Source organism: Octopus sinensis, linkage group LG9 (genome assembly GCF_006345805.1).
Source record: "Octopus sinensis linkage group LG9, ASM634580v1, whole genome shotgun sequence".
Lineage (NCBI taxonomy): Eukaryota > Metazoa > Mollusca > Cephalopoda > Octopoda > Octopodidae > Octopus > Octopus sinensis.
Genome location: NC_043005.1, coordinates 46,163,150 through 46,181,001, shown reverse-complemented (window position 1 = coordinate 46,181,001; position 17,852 = coordinate 46,163,150). Strand labels below are relative to the sequence as shown.

General features: G+C 38.7%; 1 protein-coding gene across 1 annotated transcript in view; it reads left to right on the top strand.

Annotated features, from left to right (window-relative positions):
- Positions 1-477: 477 nt before the first annotated feature.
- The window catches only part of LOC115215877 (N-acetylgalactosamine-6-sulfatase-like), a 40,144-nt gene continuing 22,769 nt past the window's right edge, over positions 478-17,852 (top strand). Inside the window, exons 1-8 of the mRNA XM_029785221.2 lie at positions 478-636; positions 7,896-8,019; positions 8,893-8,967; positions 9,938-10,040; positions 11,002-11,145; positions 15,019-15,085; positions 15,234-15,361; positions 17,635-17,771. Of these exons, the coding sequence (XP_029641081.1) occupies positions 550-636; positions 7,896-8,019; positions 8,893-8,967; positions 9,938-10,040; positions 11,002-11,145; positions 15,019-15,085; positions 15,234-15,361; positions 17,635-17,771 (865 nt within the window). The 5' untranslated portion in view covers positions 478-549. The remainder of the gene's footprint in view (positions 637-7,895; positions 8,020-8,892; positions 8,968-9,937; positions 10,041-11,001; positions 11,146-15,018; positions 15,086-15,233; positions 15,362-17,634; positions 17,772-17,852) is intronic.

The following is a 17,852-nucleotide window of genomic DNA, read 5'->3' as shown; positions in this document are numbered from 1 at the left end:
GTAGACCCGGAGCTATAGTAAAAGACATTTGCCCAAGATGCCGTGCAGTAGGGGTGCAAAGGAATTCTATTTTGCTTTCTAACTAATAAAGATGTGGTAGAAGGGCGCAAAATTTCCAGAATGTCTTAGGAGGAGTGTGGGCTGGTATATGTCAGTTTGTATATGTCAGTATATGTAAGGCGGCGAGCTGGCAGAAACGTTAGCACGCCGGGCGAAATGCTTAGCGGTATTTCGTCTGCGTTACGTTGTGAGTTCAAATTCCGCCGAGGTCGACTTTGCCTTTCATCCTTTCGGGGTCGATAAATTAAGTACCAGTTGCGCACTGGGGTCGATGTAATCGACTTAATCCGTTTGTCTGTCCTTGTTTGTCCCCTCTGTGTTTAGCCCCTTGTGGGTAGTAAAGAAATATATATGTCAGTTCAAGAACAACTCAACTCCACATAAAATCGCCTCTCACTTCTATAATCATCCCTCAGCTACTTTGTCACCCAGCTGTCTCTATGAATATCGAAATCACGTGGTTACATTAGTTCCTGGTTATTTTCGTAAATGGAACTGCTATCCTGCCTAACTTTGGTCATTCTCTACGGATATGTCAACGGTCAACCCAATTTTGTCATTATGCTCATGGATGATGTAAGTTCCTCTCAACCTCTTATCTTATAATATTAAGTCAAGACTTGTTTAATCCGACTAAATCGGGCTCTGATTTGTTTTGTTGGTTTAAACTAATTCTTTGTTTAGTCTTTCAACTAAACTCTTTCCTCTCCTCCTTCTCGCTCTCTGTCTCACTCATTTCTTCCCCTCTCGTTGTTTCTCCCACTTTTTCACATGCTTTTATAAGTCTTTTCCCCTCTCTCTCTATTTTTAGTAGTGCATGATATTTACATCTTCCTATAATCGTATAGTTCAAACATAAAATTTTTTTAAAAACCACTGCTCTTGTCGCAACAAATGGTTAAAACATCAGCTGGTGACCGTGCATGTTACATCTGTTGTGAGAGTGCACTTTGCATATAAAAAAAATAATAATCGATCAATTACGACTTTACAAAGCGTAAGCAAAAGCAAAAATCAAATGTCACCGATTATTGAAACTTGTATCGTAAGTGTTTGAATAAAGGACAAGAGTTTCTATGTGGACGCTCGATCTGCTAGAAAAAGCAGCCAAATAGCCTTAACGTCTCATTTTACCTTTTAAATCCTTAAACTTACAATATACTTACAAATAAAATATCGGCTGACTCCCTCCTCTAATGCTGGCCTAACCCGAGCCCACAGAATTGTCAGCGCACCCGACAAAATGCTAAGCGGCATTTATTCTTGTCTTTGCGTTCTGAGATCAAATTCCACCGAGGTTGACTTTGCCTTTCAGGTCGGTAAATTAAGTACCAGTTAAGCACCGGGGGTCAATGCTATCGATTTCCCCTTCCTTCAAAAAGTGTTGGCCCCTGTGCCAAAAGCTTGAAACTATTATTATCATCATTATTAAGACAGTTGTTGGGCATTCTATCGATAATGGCCAGTTGCTATTTAAGATATACGGTTCAAGTATATGAGATATACTGCAGATATTAATTATATTTCACGTCAGACGAAGACCTTACTATTTTAACCCCTAGATTTTCCAAGCAGTTGGTAAGAGAAACCGGGTCGTTTTCGTTGCAATTTACCTTTCATCTTCTGGAATCCGACATCGATAAAATATCCGTCAAGTACTGGGACTGATTTGTAGAACGACCGTGCGAAAAGGAGATGGTGACGAATGAATGATTCCTTTAAACACCGCACGGTCGCCTTACAATAAAAGCCAAAATACGGATAAATTAATTCAAGTGCCAGGAAGGAATCACTAAGCTCCGCTACAGATTTAATCAGCCTCACAATTACTAATCTTGAACTTTTATAACAAATTATCAGTCATTGTGTTTATAGTTTGCCAAGAAATCAAAGAAGCAGGGCGATTGTATCATTTTACTGTAAGTACTGTATCTACATGACTACCAGTTAGTGTTTTGCGCACACACATTTCCCGTTTAGTTAGGAAAGGAAGGCATCACTCGTAATTCTGCTTTTCAAGGCTGTTGACAATAGTGAGAGCTGCCCTGACTGAACTCCGTTGACGGCATTCATAGACGAGGTGGTGATTTTAAACCTTGGGCGGCGGGTTAAGTCTACCACCCGAGAACCGAGAACGTCAAGATTTGAAGCAATTACGCGAAGCGTTTTTGTCATTTATCTCTTATTTGTTTGTCATTGGACTGCGGCCATGCTGGGACATCGCTTTGAAAGGTTGTTGTCGAACGAATCGAGTCCAGTACTTTGGTTTTTATGTCTGGTCCTTAATCGGTCTCTTTTTGCCGAACTACTGTGTTACGGGGACGTAAACAAACCAGCAGCAGTTAAGCGGTGGTGAGGCTCAAAGACACACATGCAGATATGTGTGTGTGTGTGTGTGTGTGTGTGTGTATATATATATAAAATACAAAAATGAGACAAAAGCGCAAAACATCCAGACAGTTTGGTGATACAAAAAAGGGACAACAAAACATCCAGAGAGACGATTCAAAGAAAACAAGGACGAGTCATTCGGAGTTTTCTTTCCTTAATCGTGTTCCAGATTATCTTTGCAATTTCGGCTGGTTTTATTCGAGATTGCTTCAATCTGGCCAGCCCCAAGGAAAAATTAAGCTAAGAGCTCTAGGTTCCTTGGAAGAAAGCAGTGAATATATATGAAAACAAGGATAGAAAAAAACGGAGAAATGGTACACAAATACAAGTATCAGGACATTAACAATAGGTGTCTTTCGACTAAGGCCGAATTAAATTAAGCTGGCTTGTGTAGAAATGAAGCCTTACGGCAGGGACATTAGATTTGATAGGCACAGGGAGGAATATAGATGTTGCACGGATGGTAGTCAAACCAAGAAAGAAAGGTCAGGCTTGGCAGAATTCCGGTCACATGGAGAAAGAAGAGAGAAAGGTAGAAGCAGAGGGAAAGAAGAATTAAGGAGAGGCAAGCAAAAAATGAAAGGGACAGAGTAACGAGAAAGAGGAGGGAAGGTGAGCATGAAGAGAAGGCCAGGAAATGTGAGAGAGGAGTAACAAAAGAACAAAGAGTGGAATGAACGAAGTAAGTGTGAAGGGGCTGGTGTACCATTTCTGTTTTTTTCCGTCCTTATTTTCGTATACATTCACTGCTTTCTTCCAAGGAATCTCGTGCTCTTAGCTTAGTTTTTCCTTGGGGCTGGCCAGATTGGAGCAATCTCAAGTATAACCAGCTGAAATTGCAAAGATAATCTGGAACTCGACTGAAGAAAGAAAACTCCGAATGATCCGTCCGTGTTTTCTATTGTTACGTAGCACAGTAAATCTATGATAAAAGGAACAATGAAATCTATAGCATGTGTACAAGTTGCAGGTTTCTCATCAGTTCCGCATAGATGTTCATGCTTGTGTGTGTATGCACATATATCTGTGCATATGTATTCATATATAAGTATATGTGAGTACATATGTGTGTATGCATATATATATATATATATATATATATATATATATATAATTGAATAGATAGTCAAGGAGTATGTTTAGACAGGTATTTAATCAGCTCTAATACGTTCCTTACAGAATACACACACATACAAACAAAATCGAATGCACATACAGAAGGTGTCTGTTTTTAGATTTGGGTTGACTGCATTTTAGGCATAAGAGAATATATTCTCAATGCACCTGGTGTTAAAAACACCTGAAAGTAAGTAAAAATAGAAGTCAAAAATACTTCTGTACCACCAAATAGTCACAAATCTAATACAGGCATGGGAGGAAAAAATTCCAGTGAACATTAGAAACGTCTTAGCTCTGCTAGGTCAGCGCAGACCCTTTGAAGGAATTACTTAATGGTTCCACCTCAAGGGCATCAAAATTCCTTCAACTCATCAGGAAGTACAATTGTGCATTTCAGATGACTTCTTTCGGGGCTAACGTTGTCAGAGAAACTGGTTGGATGCCTACTTTCAAGGTCCAGGGCCAGGTGTGCAACCTCGCATTCAATTCTTACACCATTCTACGAGGGGGTAGGAACCCCTTTACACGGTTTTCTATACACTTACAAATACATTCATTCACCGTAAACTTATATCAATATTTGCCTGAATAATCATCATAATTCACTGCAATCATTAACAGTATTTTCAAGCAATTCAGCCCCGAGCAACGCCGGGCAATTCTGCTAGTATGTATGTGTGTATATATATATATATATATATATATATATACACACTATACAGTAATAATAATAGTCTTTGGATGGAATTTATATATAAAATATGTATTAAAATACCGTAAATCTTCAAGTATAGTCCCCCCTTGAGTATAATACGCAGGGGATTTTTAGTGGGCTGTAACTCTGAAAAACCTAAACCTTGTGTATAATACGCACCCCTTCTCTAACTTGAGTCATGCGTAATTTAGCCAGCAGCACCTCGTCGGATAAACGCTTCCGCGCAAGTGTAATACAATAATGGTGATGTTCTTAACTGTTATATGGGAATGTACAAGGGGCGTTCAATAAGTAATGCCCCTGACCCACTTCCCATAGCAGTAGAACAACGACACTTGGCACAGTTATTAGTCTTTTCCTACATAGGAACTACCCAGAGTTATGCATTTCTCCCATCGTTTGATACAGCTCTGGAGACCGTTTTTGTAGAAGACCCCAGCTTGGTCCTCCAACCACGACGTGACTTCAGAAATCACGGCTGCATCATCTGGGAAACGCTTTCCTTTCAAAATCAACTTCATGGCTGGGAAGAGGTGAAAATCAGAGGGTGCAAGGGGAGGAGTTCATAGCTGCACGCCTGTGCTTCTGATCTGGCGACACGCGAGTTGTGGACCGGAGCGTTGTCCTGCAGGAGGAGGATGCTTTGCTAATCTTGCCCCGCCTCTTGATTTTGATAGCTTCTCTTAATTTCCTCAAAAGTGAAGCATAATAGGCTCCTGTAATTGTGGTACCCTTTGCCAGGAAATCTGTCATGACTACTCCGTCCTGGTCCCAGAAGACTGTGAGCATAACCTTGTCAGCGGAGGGCTGCACTCTTGCCTTCTTTGGAGGAGGTGAGTCACAGTGCTTTCACTGCATTGACTGGGCTTTGGTCTATGGATCGTAGTGATGGACCCAGGTTTTATCCTGTGTGATCAGTCTTTTGAAAAATTTTGACTCATCTTCTTGGCACATCTCCAAATTCATCCTCGAGCACTCAACGCGTTCTTGCTTCTGGAAAGGTGTGAGCAACCTGGAAATCCATCTGGCAGACACCTTTTGCATATGCAAATGGTCATGAATGATAGTTTCCACAGACCCGGTACTAATCTTGACCTCATGGTCTATTTGGTGAATAGTTATGCGTTGACCTTCCAAAATGGCAGCCTCAACTTGACGGACAGACGTCTCATCAACGGCAGAAGGGGGCGACCAGATCTGGGAGCTGTTTCCACAGAGTTCCGACTATGTTTGAATTCACAATGCCAGCGTTTTACAAGGTCATATGATGGGGCATCATCACCATAAGTTACTTTCATTTCATCAAAAGTCTCCCGTGGTGTGCGTCCTTTCAAATACAAAAACCAGATCACTGCTCGACACTCAACAGGCTCCATTTCACACTTGACTCAGTTCAAACACCTGTAAATCAGACACCACAATTAGTTCAGAGCTGTAATTCGCCACTTAATCTATAGAGGTACAAATAAGTGCACATGCAAAATTTCAGCTAGATCAAACAACTGCAAGTGGGTCAGGGGCATTACTTATTGAACGCCCCTCGTAAATATGTTTGCAAATTGTTTTTGTTACATGTTATTCTTTGTTCTGAATACTTTTATTTTAATATATGTTGCTTACTGCAAGTTATGGATGATTCTTTTATGACTTCATTGCTTTCCTGCTTAGCTTAAGGTATTTTCGCACCCAACATCACGAAATGCGTCTGAATAAACATTGCCGGAAAGCAAATAGAGACTCGGACATTGCTTAGAAAGTATTTTTCATTTTTAACCTCGTATATAGTATGCACTAGGGATTTTAACCTTTAAATTTTGGGGAAAAAAATGCGGATTATACTTGAGGATTTACGGTAAATTTTTCTATATCTATCAAGCATTATTATTGTTATTACTATATTTATCCTACATTATATTGGTACAGCTTGGTGCGACTCCCCCAAAATTTGTATTGCCTGTTGGCATCATTAGGCTGTAGCTGGTATAATGAAATAACTTTTAAATGCATATTCAAAACATTTCCCGTAAACGAACTTAAAGGATGTGTGTGTGTGTATACGTATATATATTCACACACACATATATAGATATGAGAGCCTTCTTTTCACTTTCTATCTTCAAAATCCACTCAGAAGGTTTTTGGTTGGCTTGGGCTAAAATAGAAGATGTCTAAATGGCCTGCAGTGGGACTGGTCCCTAGACCACAGGGTTGAGAAGCAAACTTCTTTACCACTCAACAACATCATCATATATGCATTATGTAAATAGACAGACTGACAGACAGACAAAGTTAACTTTAATGAATGGTGTTCCTGTTCTTTCAAGAGTCATGTCATTAGTGGCAACATCCTAGCTAAAATGTCAAAGGTGCAGACCACGTCATTGACAATACATTTAACATGAACAAAATGCATAGTTCTTGCTAATTTAATCTATCTAGCTATAAATAGTCGTGGTTGGCTAGAGCAACTCATCGCGATAAACAGTGGGAGCACTGTATAAATGTTCTATTAGCAGTCCTGCTTTGAAATTATTTCATCAGTATACTTTGAAGTATGGCTATATGCAAATTACTCCGAATACTCAACAAAATCTCAAACCGATGTGTTAACCTGTACATGATCAATTTTTCCACTTGAAATAAGTCAAATTTCTTCCCAAACATACTCTTGGTTTGGGAAAAAATTGGACATAAGGACGTTTTTGATATATTAGACTTTTTGGATAATGTAGTCTTATATACACTATACCATAAAAAATGAAAAAACTGTGTTTGTTTATTTGTTCCTTCGCGAGCCCATGCTTGGCTCAGAAGGGCCAGTTTCCTGGTTTCCTTGGCGTATAGGTTCCCCACCTGGACGCCAGTCCGTCAAAGGTGAGATGCAAGATGCAGGAAGAAAGAGTGAGAGAAAGTTGTGGCAAAAGAGTCAGCAGAAGTTCGCCATTACCTTCTGCCAGAGCTGCGTGGAGCTTTTTTTTTTCACTCATAAACACACACATCGCCCGGTCTGAGATTCGAACACACGATCCCTCGACCGCAAGTCCACTGCTCTAACCACTAGGCCATGTGCCTCCACAAAAGACTATATGGTCGTAGATGGAATGCTTTTGGTAGATCTGCTCAGTCGGGGATGACTGACTTGCTGGCTAAACAACTACAACACTGAAGGAAAGCAATCTTTTTTTTCCTATTATGCTGCAGGATACCTACCCCTGTCCCTCTATACCCCTGATCTTTAATCAATTGGCATAAAGCCACCCTTCCCTCACTGCTATTCCCTCCTCCGAGCTGAGGGAACTTTGTTTTGAAAGTTACTCGGTGATCCTGTCAATGCTGGTGCTTCATAAAAGGCATCAGTGCAGGTGCATTGTAAAAAGCACCCAGTATACCCTGTAAAGTGATTGGCATTCAGAAAGGCATCCAACTGTAGAAACCATACCAGAACAGACAATGGAGCCTGGTATGACTCCTGATCTTGCCAGCTCCTGTCGAACCATCCAGCCCATGCCAGCATGGAAAATGGACATTAAATGATAATACCCCAGATAAGCCAATCCTTTAAACAATTCCCCTTCAATATCATGCATTACTTTTCTTTTTTTATTTCCAGATGGGTTGGGGAGACTTAGGAATTTTGGGGGAGCCCAACAAAGAGACCCCCAACCTTGATGAAATGGCTTCACAGGGAATGCTGCTGACAGACTTTTATTCAGCCAACCCATTGTGTTCTCCTTGTAAGTAAACAAATTTGATTCTCCATAATGCATCTTTTCCTTGCTTTTTTTAGATCTTTACTATCTTTTATCTTTTACTTGTTTCAGTTATTGGACTGCAGCCGTGCTGGGTTTTAAACAAATTCATTCCCCATAATTATGCTTTCTTTTTTCAAGCCTTGTACTTACTCCATTGGTCTGAATTCAGAAGTACATGGTTGCGAAAATGAAAAGAAAAAGAAACGTCTGATGTGTTAAAGAGATATTGATATATAAACATGGAACTATGTACCAACCAGCATTAATATTATATGCATTCTGAGGGCGGTGAGTTGGTGGAATCACTAGCATGCTGGCCAAAATGCTTAACAGCATTTCATCTATCTTTTTGTTCTGAGTTCGAATTCTGCTGAGATCATCCTTTCAGGGTCGAGAAAATGAGTACCAGTTGAGCACTGGGGTTGATGAAATCAACTTATCCCCTCCCCCAAAACTGCTGACCTGTTGCCAAAATTTCAGACTAATATATGTAGCCTGTATTAAAATACAGTTGCTAACATTAAAATACAGTTTCAGGATTAAAATAAATTCATGTTGACTGGCTTCTGTGCCGGTGACACATAAAAAGCACCAACTAATCGTGGCCGCTGCCAGCCTCCCCTGGCATCTGTGCTGGGGGCACATAAAAAGCACCCACTACACTCATGGAGTGGTTGGCGTTAGAAAGGGCATCCAGCTGTAGAAATACTGCCAGATCAGACTGGAGCCTGGTGCAGCCACCTGGCTTCCCAGACCCCGGTTGAACCATCCAACCCATGCTAGCATGGAAAACGGACATTAAACGATGATGATGATGATGTTTCTCTCTCTCTCTTCTCTTTTTCTTCTCTCTAGCTCGAGCTGCCTTGCTCACAGGACGTCTTCCTATCAGAAATGGATTCTATACCACTAATGCACATGCTCGTAATGGTAAGTATCTACTCATTTACTCAGAGTTATTCAATGTTTAGTATCATGAAGTACATTTATTTTCACACTCTTTATACTTACTAGTGGGACCTTTGAATATTTCACGGAATTAATGGTATACCTATTGGATTATTTCTGAAAACTTTACCCAAAAAACCTGGAAGCGTAGCCTGTTGTGTATGTATGGAAAGGTGGTCGCTCATCTGCTACTCATTGAAAAGTGAAAGAAATTGAAATAGAATGATTACTTAATATATTCACGTTATATACATTATGCACAATTTTGTAGACTTAATACACAGCACTCATAAAATAATTATTCACTCTTATTTTTCCATTTTTCCCTTAAACAAAAATAAAATATCCAGTACATATAATACAACTTTTAGTTAAATTGCATATGATACAACCTTTAGTTAAATTGCCACGTAAATAAATGTGAATATTTCACAGAATTGCACTTATGCACGTGTGTTAAGTGATGGGTGATATAAAAAACTTAGTTCAGTTAAAAAAAGAAAGATACACTTTTCACAATCCAATCACCACCACCACCAACATCCCTCTCTCCTCCTATCTTTGTCTTTCTTTAACCTCACCATCAGAACATCACCCCTCTGCTAAAATTATATTTTCAACTCTCCTCCTCTACCTTCAACTAACATTTTTAACTACATAATAAATATGTTCCCCCTACTTCACATCATGGATGCTTCTCTCTCCCTCTTTCTGTCTCACTCTTCACTTTATCTTCTTTTTCTTCTCATTCCCTTCAACTAATCACGTGAAAGGGTTACAATTACATTCCCTCTACCTCTCATCATGGAAACTTCTCCCTCCCTCTTTTTCTCTAACCATGTGAAAGCATTACTGATACACTAAATAATACAATGACAAGCAAAATTATTACAAGATTATACAGGGAACACATCTCCATCTGACTAACCAATGTGTATTTTCAACTTTTCAGGTTATACACCCCAAATTATTGTAGGGGGCATTTCTGACCATGAGATCTTATTGTCTGAACTTCTTGAAAAGAAAGGCTACCAAAGCAAAATTATTGGCAAATGGTATACTCTTTAATTCTTTTACTCTTTTACTTGTTTGCCATTTGACTGTGGCCATGCTCGAGCACCACCTTTTAGTCAATGAAATTGACCACAAGACTTATTCATTGTAGGCTTGATACTTATTCTATTGGTCTCTTTTGCCGAATCACTAAGTTATGGGGACATAAACGCACCAACATCAGTTGTCGAGCAATGAAGGGGTGGGGGGGGAGACACAGACACAAAGATGCACACATCTATCTGTCCCTCTTTCTCCTTGTGTGTCATTCCAAGTTGAACCGCTGGACTCTACACAGTTTTTCTCTCTCCGTCTTTTTTCATTCTCTCTCTCCACTTTTTGCCTCTTATTCCTTTCAGTTGAAGAGTGCAGACTCGAAACGTAAAAGAGTTTTCCATTCTCCCTGAGTGTTAAACTAATACACTTGCTTGTTGTTCCTACACCTGTCCTTGTCTTTTGTTTTTCTGTAAGTTTGAGCTATATATATATATATATATGTATGTATAAATATATATATAGGGAGAGTTTATGAAAAAAACAAAAGATGAAGACAGGTGGTGTACAAAACAAACAGATGTATTAGTATAACACTCAGGAATAGAAAAAGTCTTTTACGTTTCGAGCCTAGGCTCTTCTACAGAAAGGGACACAGAAAAAACAAAGAGAGAAAAAATGTGTGTAGTGGCTAACGATCTATCATGGCGCCTAGTGCCGGACAGAAGGGTCAAACACAGGAAGGAAAGTAGGGGAGATAACAAGATACATACGCAAAATATATAATTATAATAAGGTCACTGAGTATTGCCACATGCTAGAAATAGATGCCAAATGGCTCTAAGAACTACATTATTTACTCCATTAGCACAGGTTTTTTAACCCAATTTTTACATGTTATTATTTATAACTTTATTTGCTTCAAGATCTACTGCTCCAAAAATGAATCATTACATTTTAATCTTTTAGGCACCTGGGTCATCAAGAAAAATACCATCCACTAAGACATGGCTTTCAAGAATGGTTTGGCTCCCCTAACTGCCATTTTGGTCCTTATGATAACATAAAGACACCAAATATTCCTGTTTATCGAGACTGGAATATGACTGGAAGGTAAATTTATTCAAATATATGTATTCTAATATAATCTTACATTTGGTATGAAGTGGAAATCTTACATTTGGTATGAAGTGGAAATTACGTGCACAATGGAATGGCTGAAAATGGACATTTTACTATTGCTGTTGTTGTTGTTTAGCCCCAGGCTTTAATCCAGTCGCTGTGACCATCCTGTGTTGTTTTATTTTTTAGGTACAGTGTGTGTAGGATCATGTTATCCAATGTGTCCTTTTCTGAAATGATAGATCATGATTTGAAGGAGATTTGGTTATTATTTCTAGCATATGGAGAGACCATTCAGAGACCCTTTTCTTTATAGTAATTAAAACATACCAACTGGACAGTTTAATTGCTTTCCTACTTCACAATTCACTGTTCAAATAAGTACCGGTTTGATTAACTAAGGAGGTTTAATAAGACTGAAACACATCCATAACTTTCACTATTTGGTTTTAAAGACCAGATCTACTCAAGTCTGTATAATCTATAGTTTCATAATTTTAATCGACTGATATTATAGGAGTTATCTGCTTTGCTTCTTGTTTTTATGTTTTAAACAAACACTAACTGTCGTTGGTTCTCTTCGTCATCAAAGATCACTTTTGGTGGAGGTACATCCTTAACATAACTACCTTTTACCTGTTCAGTCTGACTGTGGCCATGCTGGGGCACTGCCTTGAAAGGCTTTTGTCAAATGAATCGACCCCAGGACTGTTTTTTCTATTGGGTTCTTTGGCTAAACAAATGAACACCGGTCGTCAGGAAATTGTGAAGAAAAACACACACATATATCTATGCGACGGGCTTCTTTCAGTTTCCATCTACCAAATTCACTCACCAGGCTTGGATTACCTTCAGGCTATAGCAGAAGACGTGGAGGCGCAATGGCCCAGTGGTTAAGGCAGTGGACTCGCGGTCGGAGGATCGTGGTTTCGATTCCAGGACGTTGTGTGTGTTTATTGAGCAAAAACACCTAAAGCTCCACGATGCTCTGGCAGGGGTGGATGGCGACCCCTGTTGTACTCTTTCGCCCCAACTTTCTCTCACTTTTTCTTCCTGGCGTCCTGTCCAGCTGAGGGGAACACATAGGCCACGGGAACCGGGCCCATGAGCCTGGCTAGGCTTGAAAAGGGCGCATAAATAAAAAAGATAATAGCAGAAGACACTTGCCTAAGGTGCCACACAGTGGGACTAAACCTGGAACCATGTGGTCGAAAAGCAAACTTCTTACCACACAGCCACGCCTGCATCTAAATGATGTATTATTATTTTTATCTTAATCATCGACTTCCTTAAATGTTTGGCATTTCTATGTGAAGAGCAATGATGCAGAATTGGTAGCTTTTCACATCATCTTATCTTTAACATTTATCATTAAACCAGCAACTTACTGTCTCTCTATCTTTCTTTCTTTATCTCCTTTTTTTTTCTGTCTGACAATCATTTGTGATTACTTGGCAAGGCAGTTTGTTTCTTTGTACCATCAGCAGCAGCAGCAGCAACAGCAGCAATTGCCATTGTCATCACTATTACATTAATATCATTAGATTCATCATCATCATCATCATCATCATCACCAGTGTGCCACCAAAGGAGCATCTACATCAGTGGTTCTCAGTCAGGGTCCATATCAGATTTTGTTCTTTAGAATTTATCTGCAATGAATTAGTTATACTTCTCCAATACACAAATATTTTAACATTTTTTAAAATATAATTTTATCTTTTATATTTTACTGGTTTCAGCCAGGGCTGAGGTCATACTGGTGTATTCCTAATAATATTATAAAAATATGATGTGATTTTTTTTTAACCTTCAAATGACTATGTGGGTCCAGTAGACTAAAATAAGAATTAAAGGGGTCCACAGGTAAAAAAATTGCTGATATTCACAGATTTACATGGTTGCTTGACCTGCTAGAAATAGTAACATAATCTCTGTCAGACATTTTTTACTCTACCATCTAAAACAGGGCTCTCCAAAGTGACCGATATCAACCCCTGGAGGTCAATGGGGCTATTCAAGGGGTCAATAAATGCATATCTACTTAATTATTATTTATTTATTTTCTTGTACATGCCTGGGGGTCAATGAGGTGTCAAGGATTCCATGAAGAGGTTGATGGTTTAAAAAGTTTGGGGATCCCTGATCTAAAAGAACAAAGAGTACTTTGGATAATATAGACATTATCAACAACAATCACCATTACCACCTCTACAACCACCATCATTGTCATTGTAGTATTCTGGGCTACCTTTTCACTAACTCTGGGCTTCTTTACAATTGTATCCTTGCTTGTTCACCTCTGCTTCAGTGTCCCTCCTTCCCCAAGGAAATGTCTTCCTCTCCCAAATTTTGTTGGTTTTTGAATTGTTTTTGATGCTTCTGTTATTTTGCTTTTTCTAGATAGTTCGATGTTTATACAAACCCATTTTTTACTTCTGGGAAGAACTTAGTTCATATTAGTCAGATTTCTATCTCTTCTCTCAACTGTTGTTCATAGAAGGCCCTATCAGAAGTGTATGTAGATCTTTTCAGTTTGGCTTCCACTTTTCAATTTCTTCAATTTTGTTCCAGTTGATTTCAAATTTGATGTATTGATGTGGTTTTGTATGCTAATTATTGGCATGAAGTTCATTTTCATGATAGATTAATAAATAAGCATTTAATAGCTTTTAAAGTTTGCAAATTCTGGACAATTTTAGCTAATCAAAAGCCACAGACATATAGGTGCCTGTTTCCATAGTAACACGTCAAGCTTTGGTATTGTTGTTTATGAAAATCCACACGTGGTGCCAGCACAGGTACCCTTCACATGACACCAGCATTGATACCTTTCATGTGACACTGGCACAGGTGCCTTTCATGTGGCACTGGCACTGGTGCCTTTCACGTGGTGTCAGCACGGGTGCCTTTAATGTGACACTGGCACAGGTGCCTTTCACATAGCACTGGCATGGGACACTTTCACATGGTGCCAGCATGGGTGTTTTTCACATGGAACCAATATGAGTGCTAGCATGTGGTATTAGCATGGGTGCCTTTCACATAGCACCAATACAGGTGCCTTTAATAGTGCCAGCACTGGTACCCTTCGCATGGTACCAGCACAGGTGCCTTTCACATAGAGCCAGCACATGTACTTTTCAAATGGCACTATCACGTACTTTTTATGTGGCACTAACACAATTTATATATAGGAAATAATGGATAAACCTATCTGAAGTCATCAATGTAATGTCCAGTTATCTAATGAAACATACTAAATCTAAACTCAGTGAATACAAGCTTCTCTAACAATGGAATAATAATAACAAAAAAATACATATAAAATTGAAAGTTACTGTATCCCATTATGTTGTGAGTAATTATTTAAATTCTTCCCCAGAATTTATTTGTTTGTTTCTTATTGGAAATGTCAGACATCAAATAAATAATTTTCTTGTGCAGTCTTATGGTATCTTAGTTATTTCTGAGAGAAGCAAAATCTAAATTAAGAAATACACAAAAAAAAAAAAAATGAAAACTATTTATGAACAATGGGAGAACCAATTCTAATTAAAAATTGCCACGATTAAGTTTTCATTTCAGTTGAATAAGCTTGTAGCAGTTGTGAGCATTGCTTAGTGAAGGCAAACAATGTCGATGATTCTCATGGTAAATTAACTATAGCTGACCAATTATTGCTCTAAATTAGCTATAGCTAACTAGTTATTGATTGCAAACTAGGTCTATACTACTAATAGTATGGAATTGAAAATTAATCATCGAATTTTTTTTTTTTTTCCTGAAATTTTGTCAGTGGTTCTTTAGATCTATTAATGACTTTGTATAAAACTGTATACAGTATATATTGTTTATTTTCAGATATTATGAAGATTTCAAAATAAATAGGAAAACTGGTGAATCAAATCTGACTCAGATCTATATTGAGGTAATTAGGATTTAGAATTTTATATCCATTTTAAAGATTTTATATCCTTCAACTTTTAATCTTTCTAAGAAATTGTGTGTTTTTACCTTGAGTTTATTGTCATTCACAATCTTCCATGTTTTCCACTTTTGATTTCTTCCTATGATAGGAAGCAGAAAGATTTATTGAAACACAAGCCAAGAAACAGCTACCATTTTTCTTATACTGGGCTGTAGATGCTACACACACTCCTGTTTATGCTTCTCCCCAGTTTCTTGGAACCAGTCGTCGTGGAATGTAAGTTAATTTGTGATTGTCACAGTTTTTTTTTAAATTACTTAAATATAAAATGGTGAACCAGCAGAATCGTTTGCATACCAGGCAAAATGCTTAGCGGCATTTCATCTGTCTGAGGAATTACAACTGTGTTTCGTGGTTTGCTACCACAACAACTCCTTTATAGGATCCAGTTAGCTCAAGACATCATCAAAAGGAACCACATCTGGTTTCGGCCCCTACTCCTCTACCGTTTTGACGTGGTGGAGCCCCTTCCTTTCGGAGGTGACTTCAGCTCTGGTGTTGGGTGCATGTCTTCTTTCTTCTGTTCCCTGGCCTCTTCGGTGTAGCATCAACAAGTGTCAGTGGGCGACTGACTGAATTGTCAAATTTTTTCCCTTTAAATACCTGCTGCTAGTCTCCAGCTGGCAGCCCCAGCAAGTTGTCATGTGACACTGTCTCAACTTTAACTGACCAACGAAGGCACATAATCTTAACCCACGCTTTCTCGAAACAACCGTCACCTATCAGTCAGCGAAGCTAATTCAGTGTCAGCTTTAAATACTGCCAAGGTCGACTTTGCCTTCCATCCTTTCGGGCTTGATAACATAAGTAACAATTGAACACTGGGGTCAATGTAATCAACTTTCCACCACTCCCTGAAATTGCTAGCATTGTGTCAAAATTTTAGACCAACATTACTTTAATTGTTTTTCTTTCATCTTCATTGTTGAATGCAAGAACTTGAAAGACTTTGGGTTCTGTCCTGCTAACTGAAATACAGACAATGAGAGCAATCAGCTGAAATAGCTGAGCTTTTGCTTAACCCTTTTGTTACCAAATTTCTGTTGAAATATGGTGGTTTTGTTTCAGTTACTTTTGATAGGCACAGGAGTGGCTGTGTGGTAAGTAACTTGCTTACCAACCACATGGTTCCAGGTTCAGTCCCACTACATGGCATCTTGGGCAAGTGTCTTCTACTATAGCCTTTGACCAACCAAAGCCTTGTGAGTGGATTTGGTAGACAGAAACTCAAAGAAGCCTGCCGTATATATATATATATATATATATATAAGTGTGTGTGTGTATGTTTTTGTGTCTCTGTTTGTCCCCCTAGCATTACTTGACAACTGATGCTGGTGTTTACATCCCCGTCATTTAGCAGTTTGGCAAAAGAGACCAAGAGAATAAGTACTGGGCTTACAAAGAATAAGTCCTGGGGTCGATTTGCTCAACGAAAAGCGGTGCTCCAGCATGGCCACAGTCAAATGACTGAGACAAGTAAAAGTTTAAAAGGGTAAATAACAGAAAATTTTGTAAAATAAACCATCATTACTTATCTGGAACTAAAATGAAATTTCTATACAAAATGACTAACAAAATAAGATTTTGCATTGCTAATTCAGTGGGTTGTGAGTTTATGGTAGTTTTTGTTGTTATTTCTTGGCCTCAGACTTTATTCTTCAATTCCACTGTTCAGATCTAACTGTTAATGAATGCACAACAGATACGTTTTCTGGATACATCACTCATGACATGTTAACATTCCAGTTCAGATGAAAAGATAATGTTCTATTTAAAAGATTATTCTTTCTACCTGCTCAAAAGATATTAACAAGCAATGAATTAGGAGTGTCTCACAGTGTTTGTTTCAATTCTTTACAGTCTGAGATCAAATCCTTCCAATGCTTAACCTTGCCTTTTGTTCTCTTAGAATTGTTAAAAAGTACTAATGGCATCAGACTGAATGCTAAGCAGTATTTGCTCTGGTTTTCTTTGTGTTGTGAGTTCAAATCCCACTATGGCCTATTTGAATGCCTGATATAATGCCACCACTTGGCAACCTGGGTACCTTTCATGGAATCTACTCTGTTGCAAACATTCTGGCCAGATAGGGTACTTTTCCTTCTCCTAACTAAAAGCTTAGAAAATAATTTAATTGCTATTCTTGCTATTCTCATCTCTGGCGAGCTGGCAGAAACATTAGCATGCAGGGCGAAATGCTTAGCGGTATTTCGTCTGTCATTATGTTCTGAGTTCAAATTCCGCCGAGGTCAACTTTGCCTTTCATCCTTTTGGGGTCAATAAATAAAGTACCAGTTTTGCACTGGGGTCGATGTAATCGACTTAATCCCTTTGTCTGTCCTTGTTTGTCCCCTCTATGTTTAGCCCCTTATGAGCAGTAAAGAAATATATTCTCTTCTCTTTTACTCATTTCTTCTTCTCTTCTTGCATCTTCTTCTTCTCCTGCTTCTTCATCTCCTACTCATTCTTCTCCTTGGACTTATTTGCAGCTATGGAGATGCTGTTAAAGAACTTGATTATGGTGTTGGACGTATCTTGAAAACTTTATCCAAATTCAACTTAGCTAAAGACACATTTGTATTTTTCTCCTCTGATAATGGTGCTGCCACCTATGCAAAATCTCATGGTAAGTAACAAAGCATGATTTTTTTTTTCATTTGATAGATTACAGACAATCTATTAAAAGTATAGGGGTAGGCCTGGCTGT